Consider the following 25,236-nt stretch of genomic DNA (forward strand, 5'->3'; position numbering starts at 1 on the left):
CGCCCGCCGAGCAGCGCCCGGCGCGGGGCGATGAACTCGCGGAAAGGTACCGCGCTGTGCCGCCGGGCGGGAGCGGGGTGTGGGGGGGCTGCGCGGCAGCCGCCGCTGCTCACGCCGGCTCCCGTCTGTTCTCTTCTCCCGGCAGTGCTGGCCCTGCAGGCCCGCAGGCGGCGGCCCAAGCAGTCCGCGGCGGCCGGCAGGAGGGACAAGCACCTGGCGAAAAAGTGAGTACGGGGACCCCCGACCCGCCGGGACGGAGCCTCCCCCCGCGACCCCTCCGTTGTCTGTGCGTCCCTCGCGCGTCGCTCCCAGCGCCCCGCAACGCCCCTGCAGGCGGTCCCGGCTGCCCGGTCCCGCCGCCCGCGGGACACACGGCGGCTCCCTCGGCAGGGCACTGCACCCGCCCGGGCCCGGCCCTCCCACGGGGGATGTCGCCATCCCCAGCCCGGGTGCCGGGCTCAGCATCCTTCGGGCAGGGCCTCCCAGTGCCCCCGTGGGAACCCGCGCCAGGCGCTCCGGCTGCCGGCCCTGAGAACCCCCGGTTTGTCGGGGATCTGCCCAGCCCACGTGTTCCTCTTGATTCTCTCTCCAGTTCTCTCATCTTTGTGGTCTCGTTTCTCAGTGCTTTCTGTTCCGAGGTTTCTTTCTGCAGCATTGTCCCATCTATAGACAGTCCTTTTCTCATCCTCTTCGGTACCATCAGGCTATTTCCCCTTCCCATATGTGTCTAATCGTCAGTGATGCTGATATCCGTATCCCTTTGGTTTGTTTTAAGTCTCTGTTAATCTTACAGATAAGAATAGAAGTCGCTCTCTGTTTCCCCCTCCTTGTCTTCTGCTAGCTCTTCATGTTCTTGTCACTGTCAATTGATCTTTTTTCATTCTCATGATACTTGTTTTCACTGAACCCCATAGGAACATTCTTCCATCTCTATCGTGTTCACACTTTGCTCTTTCCTAGGACAATGTGGCTTTGGACTATTTCATTTTTTCTCCTTGAAGGATTACATGCTTCTGTCACTAACTTTCACTGTGTTTTGTTCAGTGGGACTTTATTGGTGACTCATTAAGTTGCCAATTGGCTCTTGTCTTTGTTTTGGTACTTGGGGATCTAGTCTACCTGCTTTGTTCTGACAGGGAAATATGTCCTGTTGTCACTCATTCCCCTCTCCTCCTAGTTCGTCAGTCTTAGAACTGGAAAGCAGTGTATGGTGGATGGATATATATGTGGTGGGGAGAGATGTTGCTATGTGCAAGGGGCAAGGTCTTTTTCTTTATGACTTCTATTGGAAGAAATAATAATATATCTCTGATCATGAAGTGTTTGGTTTGTTTTTTTTTTTCTAGTTACAATGAATGGGTGCTTTTTTCCCCTTTAAGATGGGTAAAAATAACATCGGACGAGGTGCTGGTGTAGCAGTGATCAGACTTCAACAGCTAACTTTCGTTCACATCCTGTTCCACTAGTGCTATTTCCTCCAGCATTGTGTAAAAGCTGTGTTATGCTTTCAGTTGTTTGAATTTGGAGTTACTGCAATGGAAACAAACAAATGTTATGTGCAAGATATGCAGTAATTGATTCCCTTGTTTCCAGAAACCTTTTGGAAATTCAGTTGGTAGTGTTACATGGATTTGTTTTTTGCCAGTTTGAAAATGGAAATAGGTTAAATTTCATTGTAGCTCTAGGTTCAGAGTTATTTTTGAAATTTTCAGTTAAGTCTTAACCACAAGGTTGTTAATAAACTTCTATTCTTAGGTGATAGAACATTTAATACACTTCTTAGTGGAGCTGCTTTGGGATGTTTTGCTGAATGAGTTTGTTAAAAGTTTGCTTTCACAGACAATAAGTACAGAACTGGTAGTCTTTGTTTTTGCTGAAGAAACTGGCTGCTGTTAAGTCGGGGTGCACAGTCAGGAGCTGGCCATTTGCCTTACTGAGTCGGCATTTCTAGATGCAATGCTCCAATCTGGTCAGTTGCCTCATGAAACAAGTGGTTTTGCTGTAGTTGACAAGAGCCATCTTGTCAACTCTTCTGCTACGTATGTTTTCCTCTGCAAACCACTTTTATGCTCTGGAGGCCTTCTACTCTGTTTTGTGCTTCTATATGAAAGCAAAACTCCCTTCAAGTTTTTAAGTCTCCTTGCAAATAGTTGAGGCCCCCAAAGTAAAGCCAGTATCAGATATTCTTTCAGTATCTCTTTTGTCCTGTTCCTAGCCTTGCTTTAAATTCCGCTGCTACAGCATATACTAGTGTTTTAGAGGAGTATGGTATCTGTGATGCACATCAAATGTACAGTATATGGAAATGAAAATATTGATTTGAGGGGTGGAGAATCTGTGGCATAAGTTCCTTGCAGTGAACTTGTTCACTACATGAAAATTGTGAATTAGTTTTGAATCCAACGCAGGTTTTTTAGGTTTTTGTTTTGTTTTCTTCTTCTTAACTGTGATTCTTAGGAACACTTTTCTCTGCCAGGTCATAGCTTTATGAAGTAACTTCCATTGATGCTGGTAACAATGTGCTTCAAAGGGAACTGCAGGAATCCTCCTGTAAAACTGGCTAGGAGAGTTATATCGTTTTGTTGCTTACTTGCAGGCTTTTGTTTGAAGAGTATTAGGATGATGACACAAGAAGAAAAAATTTTGGTACTCAGAATAGCTTTTTGTTTGTTATGACCTTATTTGCCAAAGAAGGCTGCGAGATTGGTCCTCAGTAGCTGCTCAGTGTTGACCCCCTAAGTCAGTGATGAGAACTGGTGGAGGTGAATCTGTATTTTTTTTGCAACAGGGTGGAAAAAAAAGAAAATAGAAGCTAAGTGTCTCATATTCTGAAGAGAAAGCACTTTGTCTTGAATCAAGACTATATCTATAGTTGCATGTAATAATAAAATTTACTTGATACGGCCTTACTTTGAAATCAAACATCCAGGCTATTGAAACAGAATATCTCACTGTATTAAGATAAGTTAGCACTTGATGTTGGTTGTAATAGATGGACTTGCATGAAGTGTGTGCAAACTACTTATGTATTTTTTTTAGCTGGATAAAAGATTAATCAAAATTGTTAATTTGGGTCTTCTGCAATTTATTTCTCCTTGAAGTGGAGGTCTGTGTTGAGAGAGGTCTGTGAAATAGTGATTTTGACAGATGCCTGAGTCTGTTCAGAGAGAGATAAACGTGCTTACAGACAGACAAGCCTGTTTACTGTCCTTCACTTAGTGCAAACAGATGGCCTCAGGTATATTACCTTTTGCATTCAGCAGAATGGTAGGCTCTTTGTGTTCAGACTAGTGCTGCCTTCAACTGGGGTGAACTTCTACCTTGGATATTTTTTTTTTGCTTGACTTTATTTCTAAGTGAATATGACAAAAACCAGTTAGAGTTGTCCTCTTTAGCACGTCAACTGTACATTTTTATCCGAAGTTAAAAGAAAGCATTTTGTAAGTAAAAAAAAAATCCAGATGATGGTGTGTGGACCTATGGCGAGAGGATTATGTGTGCTGCATATTTTGATAGAAATATATAAATCTAAATACAAAGACTGATTTTGGTTTTGTTTTTAAGCAGCACTTCAGAACAGGTGATATAGACCATGTGATACTACTTCGTAGTGGTGCAGTATATCCATGTTGGTTAACATGGGAAGTGCCAGATTTCTGTACTGTGAACTTCCAGATATCTAATTTCTTGAACCCACAAGTATTGTGCAGCTATCAAGGTTTAGGATATATAACATTATTATGAAATCTTAAATGTGTAAAAGTAATTCACTGCTTTTGTTTGTTAGTGTTCCTCTACCACAGTGTTTTTCAGCCTCTTTCAGTAAGTTTCTTTTCTTAGAAGCAGCATCTATTAGGTAGTTCCTGTTCTCATGAGTATTGACTGAATGTATTCTGGGCCCTGACCAAAGGCTACAGATGAAGCTCTTGGCCTTTCTATGTGAGAATGACCATAAACTCTCACAGTCTGCAGTGGTGTTGTATCTGCCCCTCAAGTGTAGTGTTTCTGAAGTTGTTGGTTGGTTTTTTCTTTTTCTTCTTGGGATGATTTACTGAAGAATGTCAGAGAAGCTAATGTTAAGTTTTTAAAAGCTTTTAAAGAGGAGGATTAGGAAAGATTCAGAAGGATAGAACCCAAAGTTATGCCAGTATCTAATGAAAGCGAATGAGGTGACCTCAGTTATCTACAGAAGAAAGGGACAGGACTGATGAAAATGTAACTATATAGCAGTTGTATTCATAATTGATCCCTTCCCTTTCAGCAGTAATTGCTTTTGTTGTGATTCTACCAGATTGTTGTCTTTGCAATCTAACCTATAGTTTTATAATCAATAACTAATTCTGTTCTAATTGCCTATGGGGACTTTGGGAATGAGCAGTGTTCTACTAGGCTGCTTAAAAAAAATTAAAAATATTTTATTAATATCTGAAGAAACAAAAAAATTGTCTCTCTACCTGTCATTACAGCTCCCAGTATTTGTGTTTTTAAAGTACTGTGTCTCATCCTTCATATATTTGAAGTTACAGCCCTCACTTTCCAGTTTTCATAGCAAGACTTCTTTTTTTGTCCCCTTCTCTACAACTCTTATCCTTGTTTTCTCATTTTTCACTTCTAATCTGTTAACAGTTACAGCACATGGTAAGTGTGAGAAGGATGGTCCTGTCTGAAGTTGGCAGAGCTTTGACAGCAGTCTTCTTGTGTCTGCTTTCTACCCCAGTAATACACCTTTTAGGATGAACTCTGCTTTTGGAAACTATTATGTTCGGATGGATTTCTGATAGTGTGCAGAAAGTATGTAGAGAAGTGGCTGGAAAAATAAGCCTGATATAATAAAGCACAAGTTACAGAACAGAATTGCAGCAGTCTGCATCTGAGCCTAAGGTAACTATAGAAGAAGTTTTTGTATTTAAAGGAAGATACTCTGAACAAGCTTTTTGGCTGGAAAAAGGTGTGGTCTAAGTTTCAAAATGTACCTCTGTAAAGGTACTAACTTTTTTTGCATTTCTTGTGTACTGTTTTTATTTTAGGCTGTACATTGGGAAATTCTATGATTAAAATAGTGTGCATGTCTAAGTAACACATTCTGGTTTTATCCAGCAAAGCAGCTGGCAGACTTTTGACTTTTATATCGATGTCCTGCATAATGAAGTAATGTTCCGCTAAGGAAATGTCTCTGAATGTTAATGCTAAAGGAATCTTATCTTGAGCTTCTTGGTTAAAGGCAAACCACTGAATAGACTCTGGTGAAATAATGCTTCTTGACAGTATTGGTGCCTCACTGTTTTTCCTCAACAGAAGTTAGTCAATTAAAAGTCGATAATTTGAATGTAGGAGGTTAAAAGAATCAAGGGCTTCAGTTGCCCTGAGCTACTGTCAATGCTTAGTTTGCAGTTTTCTAAAATGCAAGGGAGTATTCTATAGTTAGGGGTCAATTATATTTTCCTATCCCTGAGGAAAAAAATTTTTATCTCTACTGTTCTTGTTGCAATGATAAAGGTCAGAGCTGTCTAGCTACAGCATATGTACCTTATATTCTGATGTTAAAATCAGTTGTTTGTTATTTTTCAAACTGTATTAAAATTGTATTGGTTTCATATTCATGTTTCTAAAGAAAGCTCTCTTGGGATGTATTTCTTCCCTTTGCTTTGCTCTGCCTTTTCTTGTCTCATGTTTCACCCCAGTAATTTCTCTGTGTAATAATTGTTTGTCTCCTGCTTGGTACCCTCCTGTTGTTGCTCACCTGTATGTGATGTTATTCCTTTATCACAGACTGGGACATAGATGTTTGTACAGAATCAGTATAGAAGAGGTTCTTAGGTAGCTGCTTGGAGCCTGGAGATGGGTGTGATGGAATTGCTGTTTCTGTGACTGGTTGCCTGAAAGGTTGGTATAAGGTGAGCAAATGCATGATTGAGGGGTATCTTCAAGAGAGAAGGTACAGTCAATAGAGAGGGTGACTCCTCCCTCTTCTAGAGTGGTTAGGAAAGAAACAATTCCATATTCCTTTCGTTGGTTGGGATTCATCCTGCTGCCAGGTGGGCAGTTACACAGGCTGCGCCCACTCTGTGTGCTTTAAGGCAGCTGGTTTTATTCCTTTCCCCTGCCAGAGTGGTCACTTAGCACCTTTGGAATTTGAGATCATGTGCCCTGTAGAAATAAAACCATAGGACACTGAATCCTAGGAAAAGAAAGCATAAGTTATTAAAATCCACGTAGAAAGTAATTAAAAGAATGCCAGTTAAGTGCAGCTGAGACTTTAGTTAAGTAAGGTACTTAACTAAAAATGTAATAAATAAAGCCAACTTTTTTTAATGGCTATTTTAATGTTTGAAAGTTAAAGTTTTAAAATAAATAGTGTTTCTCTATAAATTGTGGTTTACATGTATGGTTGTTACGTAGTTCACATCTTACTGTTTCAAAAAAGATTATGTAGAACTAAAAACTGCTCAAAGAAGGAGATAGTAAAGGTGATTGAGGATATTGGGCAGCTTAATTTATGACTAGTAGTTTTCAGATATGTAAACCTGGTTAAGGAATGTTTTGATATGCCTGAAAAATCATTACAGGTATAGAAGGGGAAGAAGAAATAACTTGCCTTTATTCATTACAAAACAGTGAATGACTTCAGTGGAAAAAAACTCCAACCCGACTTCTTTTTGTACAGTACAAAAAGCAGAATGTGGCTTTGCAATATGTTGTAGAGTCCAAGTTACAGGTGGGTTTAAGAAGGATAAGACTGGTAACTAGAACCATTAGTTTTTAAGAATGCTATTGTCAGTGCAGTGTGATCTTCCAAGCCCCTGTTTGCTCAAGCCCTATCAAGTAAATTTGTCCTAATAGAGAGTGATCCACTTGTATACTCATCTCTAAGCATATGTTTCTGGCACCCACTGGTATAATACTGGCCTAGGTACTCGTTTGACCTAGATTAGTGTGGCAGCCCCTAGATTTTCAAGGCCACCTCTGTGGATCACTTGCAGCATCTGACAGTATGCACAAGCCTGACAGGATCTGTGAGCCTAGATCCAAGCAGGGTGATCTAATGTGTAGCACTTCTGTACCTGGCTCAAGAAGGAGCCGTAAAACTGGAGTTAGCTACTAAATCTGTACAGTCAATCAGTAGAGGTGTGTTTGAGAAGAGCTTTCATGCCCAAAACCAGTAAGGTAATGATGATGGTGGGGGAGGCTTTCCCAGGAGTGAAAAATAGTGAAGAAATGGGCATGCTTGAAATGCTACTTTCCTGTAGGCTTTGATGCCATCTGCAGGTCTGAGTTTGATGTCAAAATGAGCCTGGGATTGCTTTAAAGTTGTGAATCTAAGAATTCAGATTATTTGATCAGTAGCTGTGAAAAAGTAGCTCTATTTTAAGGTTTTGGTTCCCATGCTTATGTAATAGCTCAGTAATTCACTCACTTGTGAAGTAAGAGTTAAGATGCCTGAGGAATTTCAAACTTCTTATTTCAACTTGCCATGTGCAAGTGTCAATCACAAGATAATAGGCCGTGCTAGGCTTCGGTGTGTAAGGGATGGCCAGTGGCTTTACCACCCTTCTGCAGAATAAATAAGAGCAACAGACTGATGGAGTTGGAAGGTGAGTGATGAAAAGGGAAGCGTTGCTATCAAGTTTCACTAATAAACAGGTATCAGCATGCTGCTTGACTGCTGCCAGGTAGCTCTGAGTTACAAAACAAACATATGGTGATTTGGTTAGAATGAGGCTGTATGGGTCATTAAATGATTTTTCTTTTTAGCACAGCGGTCCCCATTCATCATTTTTATGAAAGAGAGAGCCCTGAGGAGATCAGAGGCTTAAGCTTTCTTTCAAGTTCTCTTTCCTGGTGTCAGAAGGCACAGTATGACAGATCCCTTTTGCCAGAATCTATTCCCAGGTGAATGTTGTAAAGTGTCAGGGAAACCTGGATACAACCAGGAGCTTCATGGTACTATTAGGAGTTCTGGCTCAAAAGAATAAAATCATCTTAAATGCTTTTTCAGATACTATTATCCATTTACTTTTTTTTTTTAAGGTAGTCTATTGCTTGGGGTGACCTGTTTTGTATATTAGTAACATGGTGTCCAGCACGTGTTGGTGTCCAAGTCCGTGATGCTGGTCCCTAGACATCTAATTAAATTCCACTCAAATGCTTAGAGCATTGCCTCTCTTTTTAATGTTAATTAGAGATTTTAATGTTTATTTTTTTGTTTCCCAGAAATGTTTGCTATATGGCAACATGTAAGTTAGATTGTGTCAACAGTGTTGAGAAGTTGACACACAGCGATTTTGGTATTTGCTTCCACACTGTGCATTTCATAGAGACACTCTTCAATCAGGAATGAACAGTTTTGGGAATTGAGCGCTTTGTGATGAACTCAGCAATGCTGCTGTGGGCAAACATAATTTGGGCACACCAGCCAGTCAAGGCTCTTGAAGAAGCTGGATGTGAAAGCACATGTGAGTCTCCAGTGGGCTCAAAATGTGAAATAGAGTGGCTCAAAATGTGAAATAGAGCTATAAAGAACTATGCTGAAGCTACCAGTATATTTTAGATCACCAGATACCTGTTACATAGCTGCTTTGGTGTTTAGTATGGATCAGTTACTTTTAAGTGTTGTGTTCTCACTGCTAATCCAGGTTGCTTGTAAATCCGGAAAAAAACAAGGTTGAAACTATATATTCCAATAGACAATACCTATTTTTCTTCAATTGTCTAAAACAAGTGCTATTGAGAATTGATTTTTAGTTTATCTAAAAATGTTGCAATAAAGTTTGACAAATTTTCGACATATTGTATAAGAAACATGGTGCAGGAAATAAAAATATTTATCCTGTTTCTGTAGTTGAAAAGTAGTATATTTGTATTCTCTAGTGTTTATTTCTGAAGCCAGAAAATCAGTTTTGTGTAATGAGAATATTTGTCTTGGGAATAAAGATGTTACCCTTTTAAAATAATCATTTTGATCTAATTTTTTGTTTCCAGAATGACTCTCAGTAGCTTGTGTCTCACAGGGTGCCATATCTTGTCCTAATTGTAGCATTACGAAAGCTTGAGATAAAGTTTAAGTAGATCAGACTCCTTCTCTTCCACTTGTACCTTCTCTGCAGTAGCAGCTTGTCTTAATCCTTGCCTTTTGCTTCGCCATGCCAGTGAATACAGAGAATTTTTAATAGCTGCAACTAAAAGGAATGTTAAAATAAACCACAGCTGAATACATATATTGAAACAAAACCACAGATTTATTTTGAAAGTTTTGCTGTTTTCATTAGTTTTTTCTATACATCAGTGTGTGGGTTTACTGTATGTATCAGTGTCTAATGAGCAGAATTCATATTGTAGTTAAAATTCTAGGGCTCTCTTAATGGCTTTGTCTGATATTCTGCCTTTGCTAATGATGAAAAAGGAATGTGCTAACTTGTGGTCTATACATGTAAAAAGGAATAATTCACTCTCCTAATTGTGCTGCAATCTAAATCAAACAATTTGACATATTTGCATTGCTATGCTGTCTTCTTTCCCACTTTAAAACAATCAAAATTTTAGACAAGTACGTCAAGTAGTAAAGCAACTTTAAAAATAAAACTATGAAACTGTAAAAGAAGGTCCTCTTATGATGGTTTTAACACCAGAAAGTTAAGTGTCAGCAAATAATTATCTTTTCAGTTTATTTGTGAGATGCATAGATTGCTAAAAATCACTTTATGTGATTTCTTCAATAAGTGGGAATTTTTATGGAGGACATACATTTAAGTAGAAGAATGTGACTGAAGTTTTAAATCAGAAAGTGGCATTATATATGTGTTGACAGTGTCTCTCAAATCTATACAGTATGTGTTTAATTATGGCAAAAATAATGAAAATAATGCAAGAGTTAGCAAAAACTTAAAAAAGCAAACCAAACCACATGGGACCTCTGAGAGTTGTTTCTTAGCATCAGGACCTGATGGGCAAAGTGCAGAGAACGTGCTTGTCTTGTTAGTTTATTCAGAGTGTTTTTAAGACACAGCGATGTTAATATGCAAGGACAATGGAACTGAATGTGTGCCAGCTTCTTCCTAATTACAGTTCACAGCCCGAGGTATTAAGTTGAATTGAAACTGTGCATGGTTTAAATTACTATGTTAAGCTCTGAACTGTGGTGCACCAGATGCTGGTATGTTTGATTTAGCAATGATTGTTGCAAAGCAGCAATCTCCAGCAAGAAGAATCGTAATTCTCACAGTCTGCTTTTCAAACTTTTTCTCAGATTTTGTTCTGTAGTGTATTTCAGTTTTGATGCTGTGAAATTTACATTGGTAATAAAGGAGCTGGTTTAAAATAATACTGCAAAGCTAAGACAAAGATTTTATTGCTTTTCAGTGCTTGTATCCTTAGCCAATTTTTTTTCTCCACAGTTTATGCCAATACATTATACTTCGTATTTCACAGTTCATTTGCATTGGCATAAGTAATAAGCAATAGCTATGTATGTGTATGTACATAAAATACTGCCTTAACATAAGGAACTTAATTTGGGAATCTTTAAATATCATTTAAACTCAGTAGATAAAGTCCCTTAGCACTCTACAGAGGTAATAGTCTCATAGCAGGGATGAAGTGTGTAATCTCTTAGTGTTCCAGGAGAGGCTAAAAACCACAAAGTAGAAAAATTGGTCTCTTCTCACTTCTTTGCGTAGTATTATCACCTTTGTTCTTGGGTTTGCTTCTTGTGGTGTTCCCATCAATGTAGGATGATATTATAAATAAGTGAAATAAAAAGGAGCAATCTGCCTTGTTTTTAAGATAATATAATTTCCTTCAAACTGAATTATTACAGATCATGTGGAAATAAAACCAAATCAAGAATTAAAAGCATGTTCAACCCATTTCACAGCATAGAATTTAATTTTGGCTTTTATCAGCAGTGATGGAAAGCAGCAAAGCTGTGATTTGCTGCCAGTAAATAGAATATACCTAGAATATCAGAATGAAAAGTCAGTGAGCATATAGTGACATTGCCTTATCTTAGCAGATACACATGAATATAAAGGGGGGGTGTTTGGAGAAAGGAAATAGAAGACAGGGCAGAAGCCAGAGTCAGGGGACTATTGCTTTAGCAGAAGATGGAAAGACTGATGTACAATGTAGGGTGTCACTGATGGGGAAAAAATGTGCATGTACTCCAGTTAATGTGAGCAGGCACCCAAAATGCTCTAATAATTCTGGGAAAATTGGAAATGGAGACTTAGTGAGGTGAAGAGAGAATGTCTGTGTGTTTGTATGTATAAATAAAATGGCCTGCTATATCCCCTCCTAGTAATACATTGTCCTATTTAGAGGATGATACATTAATTCTGAACTCTTCTCTTTATGGAGGCTGGGAAGGAGGAATCCAGTGACCATTCCAGCTGTGTCCTTTCTCATCCTGAAGTTCTTCACTGTTTATCTCCCACGTTTGCAGCATGATCTGCACCCACCAGCTGCTGAGGTATTCTATTAATGCAGCTTGGACCTGTATTTCTGTGCAGGTTAAATAGCTGCTAATGGATTCATCTGTATCTGCCCTTCCAAATCTTGGAGTCTCTCCTCACTGCTTTGTTGCACAGCTTTCAGAGAGGTTGCTGTAGTCTTAAAGGGCCAATCAAATAATTATTGAGAGCTGAGTTACAGTGATATCAGCATTTGTTTCCAGTTGCTTGCAGACAAAATGATACATACCCAAACTTTGTAGTACCTGCTCTTTCTCCAGTGCTATGCCTACTCTTCTGGGGTGGATGCTTTTATTTGGGAGAAGGGAGGGATATGGCCAGACATCAGCCTCCTGGCCCTGCTGAAAGGTCTGAGGTTGATGTTGGTAGCTTTTTACTCCTTATTCTGAAATCCACTTGAATAATTTTTATGTGATTCTACATGTTGTTTCTGTGCTGCCTTGTAAATCCATGTTACAATGTATGTGAAGCCATCCAGATTTACTATATAGTGGTGTATTTTACATCAGTTTGATGCCTGTTCTTTGTTCCTTCTGTGAGTGGTTTTGCCCAGCTCACAGGTTGCAGTTCTGCAGCCAGCAGCTGACCACTGGTGAGATGTTTGTAGCCCCAAGTCTCTGTATCATCCTGTCACTTTCTAGTCCTCTGCAGTGGCTCCAGGTCTTGAATGCTTGATACTGCATTTTATTCCAGCATCTTAAATGGTTATTTACACAGAATAATTATTATTGCTATATTATGTATAACAATGGCTGCTACACGCACAACTGTAAAAGGTGAAGCAACAGCTGAAACAAAGTAGGTAATAGTCCTTTGATCAGTGGGCTGTTTCTGTTCAATGCTAAAACAAATCTCCAGGCAGGCCAAATCTTCAGACAGAGAGTGGTAAGTCCCAAGGCTCACCTTAACGCAAAGTCTGTGGCCCATTACAAACAATGGCAGCAGTGTTTTTTATTGGCTCCATGGTCTTGCTTAGTGTGAACTGTGGTGAGCAGTCATCACTGTTCTCTGTTCAGGTAGCCTGGATGCAAATATGCTGAATACATAAAATTGCTGTTCTGGACTTGCATCTGCTCAGGTGATTTCAAAGCTGGCAAGAGGCAGTTAGGAAGTGACGAGGCATAAATTTAGCGTTGATCTGGTGATGGCTGAGTGAAGTGGCATTCTGGGCCTTTTTGCAGGAAGATGGATGATGTGGGAATTCAAAAGATGGTACTTAAATCAGCACATCTGAGAAAGTATTTGCAGAAAGTACAAGCAGAAATTTTATGAGGAAGGGAAGACCTATGAAGATTGGATCTTGTTGAAGTAGTATCTTTAAATATTGGTGGTTTGCAGAGTAGCTTTTGATTTATTTACATTTAACATGTAGTTATTCAGCACCTCATTAGAAAGCTGTTATTTCTTCTCACAATAGAACTTTTGTACCTGAAGTCATGAAAGAGGCTCTAAGGGCTTTGAGGTATAAGAAGACAAAACTATGTAGCATTGTGTATTGAATAAACATTTTAGCTAAATATTGAAAGGGCTTGAATGCATTTTCAAGGTATTATCTTCCTTCATTATAGAAATACTTAGTGTTCTAAAGTAGATCAGAAACATGGCAGCAAATAATGGAGAGATTTTTTGAGTATTTTAGAGAATGATATTATAAGCAAAAGACCTGGTCTGTGTATCTCCTCAAGGTTAAGGAAAAAAAAAAGCTTTTTTCTTTCCTGATTATGACATCAGTATAATTTTTATATAAAATGTGTAAAAAAAAAAAAAAGTGGAGTAATAACCAGTCTTTCTCTATGTGTATGTGAATATATATATTTGTGGGCTGTACTATAATAATGCCATTGGCCTTCTTGGCCACCTGAGCATGCACTGGTTGATGTTCAGCTGCTGTAGACCAGCACTCCCAGGTCCTTTTCCACTGGGCTGCTTTCCAGCCACTGCCTGAAGCCTGTGCTGCTGCCTGGCCTTGTTGTGACCAAAGTGTAGGACCTGGCATTGGTCTTGTTGAACCTCATGCTGTAAAAAAAGCTTGGATGGATAGACACATGAAAATTATGTAGGTTTTTTTAAGCAGCAAGGTAAAAAGAAAGTCTTTGTCCATTAGAAATAGGGATGTAGAAGCAGAAAGGATGAAAATTACAGTCTTGTCAATTAGCTTTTACTAATGCTGCGTAATAAGCACCAATGTTTCCACAAGATACTGAAGATGGCTGTAGTCTGAACAGAGAGCAGGGTTATCTGTAACTGTAGGACTCTATTTTGTGTGTAGGTTTGGGTCACAATGAGCCTGTGTGTGCCTGGCTAGCCAAGAAGGCCAATGGCATCCTGGCTTGTACCAGCAATAGTGTGGCCATCAGGACCAGGCAGTGATTGTCCCTCTGTACTTGGCACTGGTGAGGCCACACCTTGAATCCTGTGTTCATTTTTTTTTCAGTGCCTCACTATAAGAAGGACATTGAGGTGCTGGAACGAGTTCAGAGAAGGGAACAGAGCTGGGGAAGGGTCTGGAGCACAGGTCTGATGAGGAGCAGCTGAGGGAGCTGGGGGTGTTCAGCCGGAAGAAGAGGCTCCGGGGTGACCTTAATCACTCTCTACAACTGCCTGAAAGGAGGCTGCAGACAGGTGGGGGTTGGCTTCTCCCAGGGAACAAGTGACAGGACCAGAGGAAATGGCCTCAAGTTGCGCCAGGGGAGGCTTAGGTTGGGTATTAGGAGAAATGCCTTCACTGAAGGGGTGGTCAGATTGCCAAAGGAATGGGCTGCCCAGTGAAAGAATGGAATTAGCATCTGTGGAAGCGTTCAAAAGGCATGTGGATGTGGGCCTTAGTGACATGGTTTAGTGGTGAACATGGTGATGCTAGGTTAATGGTTCCAGCTGATGATCTGAAAGGTCTTTTCCAACCTAAACAATTTTGTTATATGAAATAGCAATGGAAAAGCTGCATAAATACTAAGAACTTCTTGTCTAGTTTTTAGTTTCTTTTATAACAAAAATGCACTTGCCAGCAGAAGTGTTTTGAAAGTTGGTTTCCCTTATATTAGGACTTGTTCTGCATTTTGTTTTCTGTATTTAGGGTACTCACATCACCTTGACGTGAAACGTACAACAACAGACCTACAGTAAACTGAATACCAGAGAGATGGGAAATACGTTCCTCTTCTCTATTTTGTATTCAAGAAATTAAAAAAAGTAATCTTTATAAATAATTTCAGAGGAGAAGTACCACTACGAAAATCTGTGTTTGGAGAGTTTTTCAATATTGCATTATTACATAACAAACCAAATGATTTTATGATGCTGTTTTATTCTGCCCATAGAAATAATTTTATTATAAGGAGTGTGTACTACCTTAGGCTTAGTTCTGTAAGTAGTCCTTGGGGATTTCCTTTGTTTTGGGTGGAAAGCACTATTAGATTTTTTTATACTGGTGAAATACTGTATCTGATGGGTTTTGGGAAACTTATTGTAGAAGTTGATGTTCTCCTGCTGGCTTTTATGATTATTCAATATTGTTGAAACAAGCCACTAGGTGGCAATATCAATTAAAAATTTTGCACGACGTGCAATTCAAGTTTTCATCTAAAATGGGGCACTAAGGAGTTTGATTAAAGTGAAAACATTACAATTTGTTGTATGCAAAATTTTCTTGATGTAGAGAGGAAGTGTTCTGCCAAAGCACTTGGTGTGGGTGATTGGTGACTGAGGACACCTGGGTGTATTTGCTTGGATAGAGAGGAAATGTTGTTTCCCCTTTTTTTATGTCTGCAATGTTTGTTAAACATTTGCAAAGGTGAACTATTATCATACTACTTCTTGATGAAACTTGTTTTAACCTACCAGTTAGAATCAGTTGGGTCGTATCAGTGTTACTTAAGAAACAAATCCTCACTGGTGTGAACATGAAACATTTAGAGCTAGTTAATTTAAAGTCAATACGAATTTACTTATGGCAAATTAGAGTGAATGAAATTATGAAATATTTAATTGTCTGTTACAAATAGACACTTATTAATGGATGTGCTGATTATATCTTTTTTGGTGTAGGTGCCGCTGCACTGCACAGCACACAGGCTGGGTTTGTATATGAGAGAGAAGACTGAAGAGACTTGTCATTAAATAGCTTGTGAGCGCAGCTTAGCACGTATAGAAACCATATCCCATGTCACAGGGCTTGTCTTAGTCTGGTCCTTTTATTTAGATATGTATATCCTTTTTCAGGAAGATGCTTTTGCTGGTGTTTCTGCTCAGGAACTGTTCAAGCTCCTGTTTGGGTTATTACTTTGGTAATACATGTAATGAAATTGCTGGAATGCAGTAACAGTGGCATTTCTGCTTCAGTGTGGTTTCACTGGAGCTCCTGTCTGCCTGCTCCATCCTGCCTGTACCACTCCACATGCATTTTTGGAACATCTGTGTAGTATGCTGTTCTCTTGTTAGGCTTTCTTCCTGGGTGCTTTAGTTTTTTGAGGTTTATTTCCAATGCTTTGGCTTGTCAGTAATGGGCATGTCAGTAACCCTGCTGTGACCATTAGGTATTTTTGAGGAGGTAGTGCTGTCTATTACTTTAATACTTGGTCTTTATTTTGTTAGGATTTATAATCATTTTATCAGGCAGTGGCTAGACAAACTAATTTATCTTGGAGTGATTCATATTTTGCCTTTCTCTGTTCTGTTTGTCTGCCGTGTAATTAGGGTTTTGCAGTGACTCTGCTTCTCAGTCCTTATGTCATGCAATTTTTCCTGATCTATTTCTGGTGTGGTTGATACAGCACAAGCATTCCCGTCAAGTGCTGCTTTTCAAGTGGTGTTGAGAAATCTTGATTTGGTGGTCTTTGTGCCCAGTGAATTCTGTCATAGATCAGACTGGACTGCTTGTTAGAGAGGTTGTGAGTGGTGCTTCCTAAAGTCTGTGGTAGTGTTTCAGTAAGTACGTGTCTAGTATATGACGTCTAGGCAATTAAGGATCATGCCCTTAAGGATTGGATTTTTTTGGGTTTTATTGTTTGCTTGTTTAAGTTTCTTTGCAGGTTTAACTTCAGATTCTTTTCTATTTTCTTTTTAAGATAAGTAATGACATCATACACGGTGGTATTGTCACTGTAACTTGGTTCTGTGCGTGTGCTGCCTCTGTAATTGCAGGCAGTTTAATCTTACTCTATTACAGTAGACATTCAAACACTACTGGGATAAAAGGAAAATCTTTCCAAAACTTTATTTTGTGGTAAGACCTATGCCTGTAGAGTCTGCTGCTATTAAGGTTTTATTAAGTTTAATAATTTATAATTTATACACTATGCTGTCAGAGGCTGTGTAGAAAGTGCCTCATGGTTATGGGCTGTTTTAGGCATAAGGATCAGTAAAGCCACATCAATATTATATCTGGGATAACTGAGCAGGGAATGTAAATGCTAAAATTCACTTAGCAGGCAAAATGAGTTGGCAAATGCTGTTAGAGGTTTTTAGACTCTGTCCCAGAGTCCAGTGCTGACTTTCTTGCTGTTTTTCCTCTTACTGGTATTCATTGTTGCATGTTTCTGTAGGTGAAGTATCCTGGTTATGTTTGAGGCCTGTGTTAAGTGCAAGGCAGAAACTTGCCTGTATTATACATTAGGGTGTATTGTCTGTGATTGTGTCAATTTTGAATCCTGGTGGTATTTCTTTTGCTACAAAGAAACATACTATAATTCTCTTAGCTGTCCTTTTTCTCAGGGCGTATTGTAGCAAGAAATAATGTTATGTCATTTCTGCTTAACAGTTTTTCTTCCATGTGTGGCATGTACTTTGCACAGCGTGTGTCCATGCCCACCTGGCATTCTTGTTCTGAGTGCTTTGCTTTCTGTGATGGTCTGGTGTCTGTGTTACCACAGGCTTACTGTATCTGAGTCTTTTCAAACGGGTCTCCTTTAACAGTTTTCTGACACTTTTCTGTGATTTTCTACCTTAGTGTTGCTCCCTTGCCTCTTCAGGCAGCTCCTGGTTTCTATAGGGACAAGGACAGCTGTGACACAACTTGAACATTCCTTGTACTTTAGTGTCTGTCATGCTTTCCTTGTTGTGATTTTTTTTTTCTGATATTTTAATGGTCCTTCATTAGAATTTTCTTTTTCTACTGAGGAATCCCATTAAGAATGAGTCCTGAATGCCTTTGTTCTTATAAAAGCTGGGTCTTCTTTTACTGGTTTCAGCTGGGTTAATCACTAAGCAGGTCCCTGATCACATTTATATCTGAGAGAGCTTTTTTCCTTTGGAAACAAGAATCCTTGAATAAGTTAAAAAAAGGCAAAAACGTAGCAAAAGTCAACAGATGGACTGCTTGAACTACCTGACTCAGCAAGTATCCTATCAGGACTTGTGCTCTGTAGACAGTCCTGTGCATTTCTCTAAGGCCATCAGAAAGTGAGATGCTTTGAGGGATCTCTGGTTTTTTTGTCTGCCTCACATGCTGCAAATGCTTTAATTCCCTTAATTTAAGGCAATTGTAACATTTTTTTTGCAGTGCTTTCCAGTTTGAAGTTTATAGATTGCACATGCTTTTTTCCCCCTATGCAAATAACAGTTTTGTTATTTTACCTTCTGCTTCTTAAAGGCAGAGTAAATTCTGTAGGTGTGCCCTTGGTTTCTGTCTCCCAGTGATCCAGCAAAGCAGTACCTGGTTTTGTGTCTAGCAGCAATACAGCCCTGGGGAGCAGGGATTGCAGGCAGCTTCTGCAGTGAGGGAGATGTGGCTCCTGGGGAGGAGGAGATCCTTGAAAGCAGTTGAACACTCAGCACCCATGCTAATTGATCTGTTGTTTCTTTAAAATCACCAGAAGTGTGTAAAAGAGTTCACTGCTTCTTCCTGTACCTTACTGTTTGTGCTCAGGAGGTGCTACCAGTGTGTGTGTGTTTGTAGACCCTGAAATAAGAAGTGTTTCTGGTTCACCTGTGTTCTAGTGGCTCCTTGGTTGTGACCTGACAGGCAGGGAAAAATAATTTGCAGTGACTTTGCAGAACTACAATTAAACACAAAAGTTGACAGTGAGTTTTGGTGGTGGTCTGAGAAATTTTGGAGGATGGCAGTGGTCTTTGCTCCAAAATCATCTGAATCATCTGCTCCCTGTGTGGATTTTCATTCCTATTCAGTACTGCATGCTTTTGAGAAATGGGTTCAGCAAAGTATGGATCTATTTTTGATAGCTGCAATACAAAAACATTTCTTTGCGTGTAGCAGAATTATTTTCCTTACTTGTTTTTTTACTTTGAAAAAGAAAAGCAAATGTAATGCAGTTTGGCTACAGGGCTCATTTTGTAAAATCCTGAATAAAAACTAAAATAGTGTTTCTATTGTGTTGAGTTTTCTCCTGTCTTAGACAAATTATCCATGTAGCCTAGGCCCAAGATCTTGTCTTGAAAGATAATCAAGTTATATGCTACAGAATCTATTGTGTTCCCATTAAATTAAACTTTGTTTCCATGTGTGTCCCAAGTAATTATTTGTTTACAAGGTACATGTTGAATTTTACTTCATTTTTCCTGCAATAAAAGGTGACTGCTCTGTCAAACATGAATGAAGTTTGACATATAAAGAGCTGTGTAAATGGTAAGTCATGTTTACAGGGTTAAAATTGGAATTTTAGCTGGCAAAGCAGCCAGCTGTCTGTGGGCTTACGAACAATTTGAACATAAACACAAATGCAAATAGTAAAGGGAAGTCAGTCTCACAACCACAAAAAAAAAAAAAAAGCTGCATCTTTTAGTACCCTTTAGTGCATTTTTTAAATTGGACCTTTTGTTTTTCTTTTTTTTTTCTTTATCCTCCCACAAAGGTTTGGCAGGTCTGTGGTAGCAAGCAGAATACTGGCCATCAGTCAGCTGCATGCTTGGGTTGACCTCTTTACTACTTTTGTTTGCATTGCATGACTGATAAAATCAGTCAAAAATGCACTATATAGAATGTTTTGCAGAATTAGGTATTTTGTAGTTTGTTACTAGGAGCATGGGGAGTATATAATAAAAATGCAACTGTCCTTGTAACTGCCATGATATAGTACACAGCCTGATTTTTTTCACTTTAAGAATGAGCAACTTAAGTAATGTGCTAGTCTGAGGTAGGTGAAAGGTCCCACCTGTTGTCCTGTTCAGATTTTCAGTGAGTTCTGTCCTCTTCTACAGTGAGGTTTTCTTTGAACAAAACTTTCCTTTTTATTCTTCAGCATAGAAATTACATTTGGCTTTGGTAGATTTAAGAGCCAGAGGACACTGGCTTATGCTTTTGTTTAGAATAGTCTGTGAAGTAAAAAGGGTCTCACATCTTTGTGCTGTGGTAGGTTTAAAATACAATTTTAATTTGCTTTAAACTGCATCAGCTAATGTAAGTAATCTCCACGTTAGCATGTTGAGGTGCTAAGATGAACTTTACATGCTAATAAATCCCTTGATGTGCATATAAATCAGTCCTAGACTGAAAATAGTAGCGAATGCTAAAATACCAATTTTTATAACTTCTAAGGACAGGTAATATTCCAGAGAAGTTGCGTGTTTCAAAATCTTCCAGGTACCCAACAGGCTTTGCAAGCGAGAACTTCTTCTAGCCTAGTCTTAAAACCAAATCAGGAGATCTGGGTCTCAAAGACAAACCATGAAAATGCATTGGAATTGCCTGCTGGGCAGGGAGTGTTGAATTAACACCTCTGGTTTGGGCAGGTGTCAGAGTTTTGCTGTCCTGTGTCAGAAGGTGTATTTGAAGGGTGTTGGAGAAGCTTGCAGTAGCTGGAGTAAGAGAGTGGTGGGGAAAAAGGTTTTTAAATCATAGGAAATCAGGTTCTGGTTATTATGTAATTTGTTTATGACAGTGTTCTTGTGATTAGTTATTTCTGCAAGTATTTCTACCCACCCCATTGAATTTATTTAGTGAACATATGCAAAATCTCAATATTTTAACAATTAAAAAATATAATCCAAATTTATCTTAATAAATATTACTAAATGTGAAAATTAGTGTGGGAAGGAAGCTGGAAAGGGTACTTCCATCTTATTTAAATTGTGTAGCTGGTTAAATTTTTCCTAAAATCACCATAAATACTAATCAGAATTGCCATTAAGAAAAAACACTCCTGGACAACCTTGTTATTTCATTTCCTGCTGTGGATTTACCTTGTGCTGGAGAGGGAGCTATGCTGCTGTGAAGATTTTTCTTGTGCTGTGCTGCTTTGGAAAATGGCTTTTGTGTTCTGCAAACCTGGAACTTGTGTCTGTGTGACTGTATTTGTGACTCACTGCCACGCTGTGCTGGAATGGCTGTAGAAAGCAAAGCTTATGGAAATCTCATCACTGTGGTTTTAAAACTGGAACTTTAAGCAAGAATTAGGTATTCCTATACTGCTTTATTTTGGTCTTTAGACTACAGGTCTATCTGCATATCTTAACTGCAGTGATCAGGAGTGTGGATATGGCTTTGAAGATGTGGTGTTTCAGGACAGCAATATGTGTTCTGGTCCACCAGGGTTATAATTTCAAAGAGCCGTGGTTATGAATTCTATGCTGTTCTTTAGTTTGTGTGGTATTATTTAACAATGCATTAAGAAGTGACTAGTGTGAGTGAAGCTAATATTGTGTTATTTAGTTTTTTGAACACCATTAGGGTGATGTAACTGCCTTAGACGTAACATTTTGCACTTGTGCTGAGGTGAAAAGTATGGAGTGGGCAGAAATGGTTGAAAGGCTTTGTATTCAGTTGTGTGAGAAGAGCAATCAAAGTGCTAGTTAATCTTACTATATCAAGTTAAAACACCAAAAACTACAATGGGACACAGCTTAATTTTAATACCAGAAGAACAGGGAGAGAAAGCTAATTTACTTTAAATAAATTAGATCACTAAGGAGGCTGCTTGGGAATTATTTAAAAAAAAGTAATCAGAGAAATTGGCATATTTAGTTTTTCTGGGTCAGATTTGGGGAATGAAGTTTTAAACCAGGCATTAGGGCATTTATTCATATTTGTGGAGGCTTCCATGGAAATATAAACCCAAAGCAAGTATGAATACTTAGCTATTTATTTAGACAGTGATGGGAGAAAAAAAAAATCTGACTTGTAAACAAAAACTGTACAGTAGCTGATAGCAGGCTGAAACATGAGTAATTAAAATGCTAAGTCAATGTGGATTATTCTAGAATGAGCCAGTGTGAATTTCCTTCAATATTTGAGTGTGCTGCTGCTGGTGATGAACTGAAATCAAGACCTTTGGTAATTTAATAAATCCATATAAGGAGATGAATATGATTAGATTTTTATAGTCTCAGTCTTGTAGTGATTTTTAGCTACTTGCAGCAATACATGTATTTGAATCAAGTATTCTTGAATCATTATTTGAAAGGCCTCCATAAACCCTTGAATCATTATTTGAAAGCCATCCATAAACCAGACAATTTTGTTTTTACATGAGGCCTACATTTAATTTTGTTTTGGGCTCTACATGTTGTTCATTTTTGATGTTACTTGTAGCACATTTGATATTCTAAATTTAACATACTGGTGTTTTTTGTAGTAACTTACGCTAGGTAAATTCAAAGCCTTTAGCAAAGGTCACGTAGGAATATAACCTCAAGATTCATGAAAGCGTCAAGCTTCTCCTTTAAGTGACATGCCAGAGGTCACTTGGAAAAACATCTTTTAGGCAGACAAAGGAGACCTTTCATTCACATCTCAGACATCAGCTGATAGGGCTCTCCAAACAAATTGTTTGTTTATGTGCATGTCATTTACAGTTATTAAATTACCAAATGAAAGTTAAATACTGTCTTAGGCACTCAGAATATTTGTACAGTCAGATGCTCCATCAAAGCAGGAATTACTTGTCAGATCTAAAGCAGATCAAAAATAAGAGGGTGGGTTCAACACTTGTGATGTTTTAAACAGAACAAATGTTATTTATTTTTTTATGCCTTCAAGTGATAGATCTGTGTACTGCAGAGTTTCCAAAGTAGAATTGTTTGTCAGACTTATTTGTGGATTGACAAAGCTTTTATTTATCTTCTGCTATATGTGTTTTAGAAATTATTTGCTCATTTTGCCTACTCTTGATAGTTAGAGATGACTGAAGGTGTTAGTTCTGCTGTATAGTAATATTTTTACATTAACTGTATAGTTATAAACCTGAAGCCCTAATACATCATAGGAGAAAGCAAGCTTTTCCAGTGCCTTGATAAGAAAATAACTAATAATGGCCTGTAAGTAAAGGGAAAAGATAAATTCCTATAAATGTTCTCAGGGTGTTTAAATTTGGAGCAGTATTTGATTTTTAGTCTGCCTTGCAAGGGAAAAATTTTGATTTGAACCTCATTACTTCAAAGTTTTTATCTGAAGGATTTCCCTGCTGGCATTGATTTCAGCTTTCAGAACACAGGCTACTGGTATAAGGAAGAGGCATTTGTACAGGGACTGCCAGGCAGGGTCATCCTAGAGCACAATGCACAGGGTTGCAGAGACACATTGAGCTATCATATTGTACATATGTTTCTTGTTGTAACACTGAGAGTGATGTCTTTTTTTTGTTTCATTTTTTTCCTATACCTGTATTTCATTTTGCAGGAGTTTAAAGCTGATGTAGTGACTTACCTTTCAGATAATGGGAAGCTCTGTAATTGTTTTCTGTAAATAATACTGAACATTGTGATAGCTCACCATATGCCAGCTCTCCAACAGAGAAAAAGACTTTGCATTCTCTAAAATTGCCCTCTTAGTAGGTTTTATATTCTTTCATTTGCCTCCTTCTTGAGAGAAATTATGGCTGAGGGCTCTTGAAGCCTGTTGGACATTTCTCACTCAGGGTAACTCATAAACTCCCTCATCAGTATCAGCAGTTCTGAATTTTGAGATGTGCCCTTCCCACAGGAAAAAATACCTCAAGCACAAACCCAAGTCTGGGGATTGCTTGTGATATCTTAGTTCAAAAAGAATGACAGTTTTTCTACATTATTGTATTCCTTGACTGTAATGATTAAACATACAATAGTCAATTTATTTTTAAGTAATTAGAGGAAGTACTGCTTTGAAAATGAATTCCCTTAAATGTGGCCTTCCATGCTTTGATTGATGATCTACAAATATTAAAGCATTATCCTGTGAAACCCTGTATCACTAGGTTTCAGAAGTTATATTTCTGCCTTTTTACTTACCTTCTTTATTTTGAATGGGATGTAGATTAAATGCACTGGTCAGTTAAGACCTCATTGAAGAGGCAGGACCTTCTGAGATTCAGAGTTGTATGCAGACTATGTGGACGTAAAGCCATTAGAATCTACATAAACCTTTTGACATAAATGTTGCAGATGTCCCTAACACTGATATCTCTGACAGCTGCACTGAAGACTCAGGGGTTTGAGTAATTTCATTCTATGTCATTTTTTTTGCTTCTAGATCTGTTCTCCTTGAACTTGTTTTAATTGATTGTCTTGATGGTAGAAAAGCAAGGACCTTGAACTGGTTTGTCCCGATGATACACACTCATCCATGTGTTGATGACTATTACAACTTGAAGTCTTCAGGGGCTCTTCTCAGTGAGCAGGTAGTGCTTATGACGGTGACAGTGCTATGAGATTGTTACATTTAATTAGCATAATTTGACTTAAAATAGGACTTTCTACTCAAGAATGAGAAGAGAAGCAATCAATAGACAAAAAATTTTTGATCTTCGTTTATTAGCTGGTATTTTTTTCTAGAAAATCATTAGGTGTATGACCTTCGGGTTGTTTTTTTTTTTTTTAAATAGGTATCGGTAAAGTTGTTTAACCTTTCTCTTGCATGATTTGGCTAGCCACATAGTTAGAAATTCTGCATGCCAAATTTGTCCTTGAAATGATGCTTAGCACCTTCTTTGACAGAGGAGTTTATTTTAACATTGGATGTTGAGAGTAGATTCAGAGTGAAGGTTGGAGTGGGTGAAGGCTACTTTGATCTCTGTAGTTATTGAAGAATCTGGGAAAGAGACCCGTGATCATCTTTTGGAGAACTAGGTGAATAATTTAGCATCTTTTGTGGTTTAGGTTCAGCTGTAGAGAGGAAATGTTGACTGGTCATGCGACTGTTGATAATTACTAGCTGCCAGTGACACTGTGCAGTTGCCTACTTCATCATACAGAAGTGTGTGATTCAAGAAAAGCATTAGAATATAAATGAATGGTAGCAGTTTCTCCATATTGCTGCATACTTAGAGGCAAAAAGCAGATAGACACAGTGTTAAATGTATGCACCGTTGTTTTAAGGGTTAAATAATACTGGGATCCTACTATTCAGGCATATAATTAAGTGAATACAGAATTCAGTAGAGATTGAAAGAAATGCACATTTATTTAAGAAATCAATGTGTAGTCATTTTGTCATCTAGTGAAGTCGTAAAACCAATAACAGGAAGGTATTTTAAAGTACATGGTTCTAGAAGACACAGTCATTTAATTCATAGTATTTTCATATTCCTGCTCTCAGAGGCATTGCAGCAAGATTATTACCAATCCCTTCTCCTTCAAATTTTGCATAACATTAATTCCATATGTTAAAGAACACTGTGCTGCTAAAGATACCATATTGCAGATGAAATTGTGTTAGACTGCCAGTTCATTCCACATGAAGCTAGTATGGAATCATGAAAACTCTTAGAACAATTAAGAAAAACCCCAAAATCCCTGAAAAACCCCTGGAGTGTGTGATGTTGTGCTGTGACTTAAGATACAAAATGCGGAAGAGCATCTTAATTGAGGCTGGGAGCAGTATATCTATATACTAAAAGGCAGCTTCTCA

The 25,236-nt window shown here is 38.5% G+C and overlaps 1 protein-coding gene across 3 annotated transcripts in view; it reads left to right on the forward strand.

Annotated features, from left to right (window-relative positions):
- Positions 1-6: 6 nt before the first annotated feature.
- SRPK2 (SRSF protein kinase 2) overlaps positions 7-25,236 on the forward strand; it is a 134,649-nt gene continuing 109,419 nt past the window's right edge. For all 3 annotated transcript variants that reach the window (XM_042018384.1, XM_042018387.1, XM_042018388.1), the window contains exons 1-2: positions 7-46; positions 146-224. In XM_042018384.1, coding sequence (XP_041874318.1) covers positions 31-46; positions 146-224 — 95 coding nt within the window. In that variant the 5' untranslated portion in view covers positions 7-30. The remainder of the gene's footprint in view (positions 47-145; positions 225-25,236) is intronic.

Source organism: Corvus kubaryi, unplaced genomic scaffold (assembly GCF_017639235.1).
Source record: "Corvus kubaryi isolate FWS band 111438036 unplaced genomic scaffold, C.kubaryi_AGA036_p1.0 137, whole genome shotgun sequence".
NCBI lineage: Eukaryota > Metazoa > Chordata > Aves > Passeriformes > Corvidae > Corvus > Corvus kubaryi.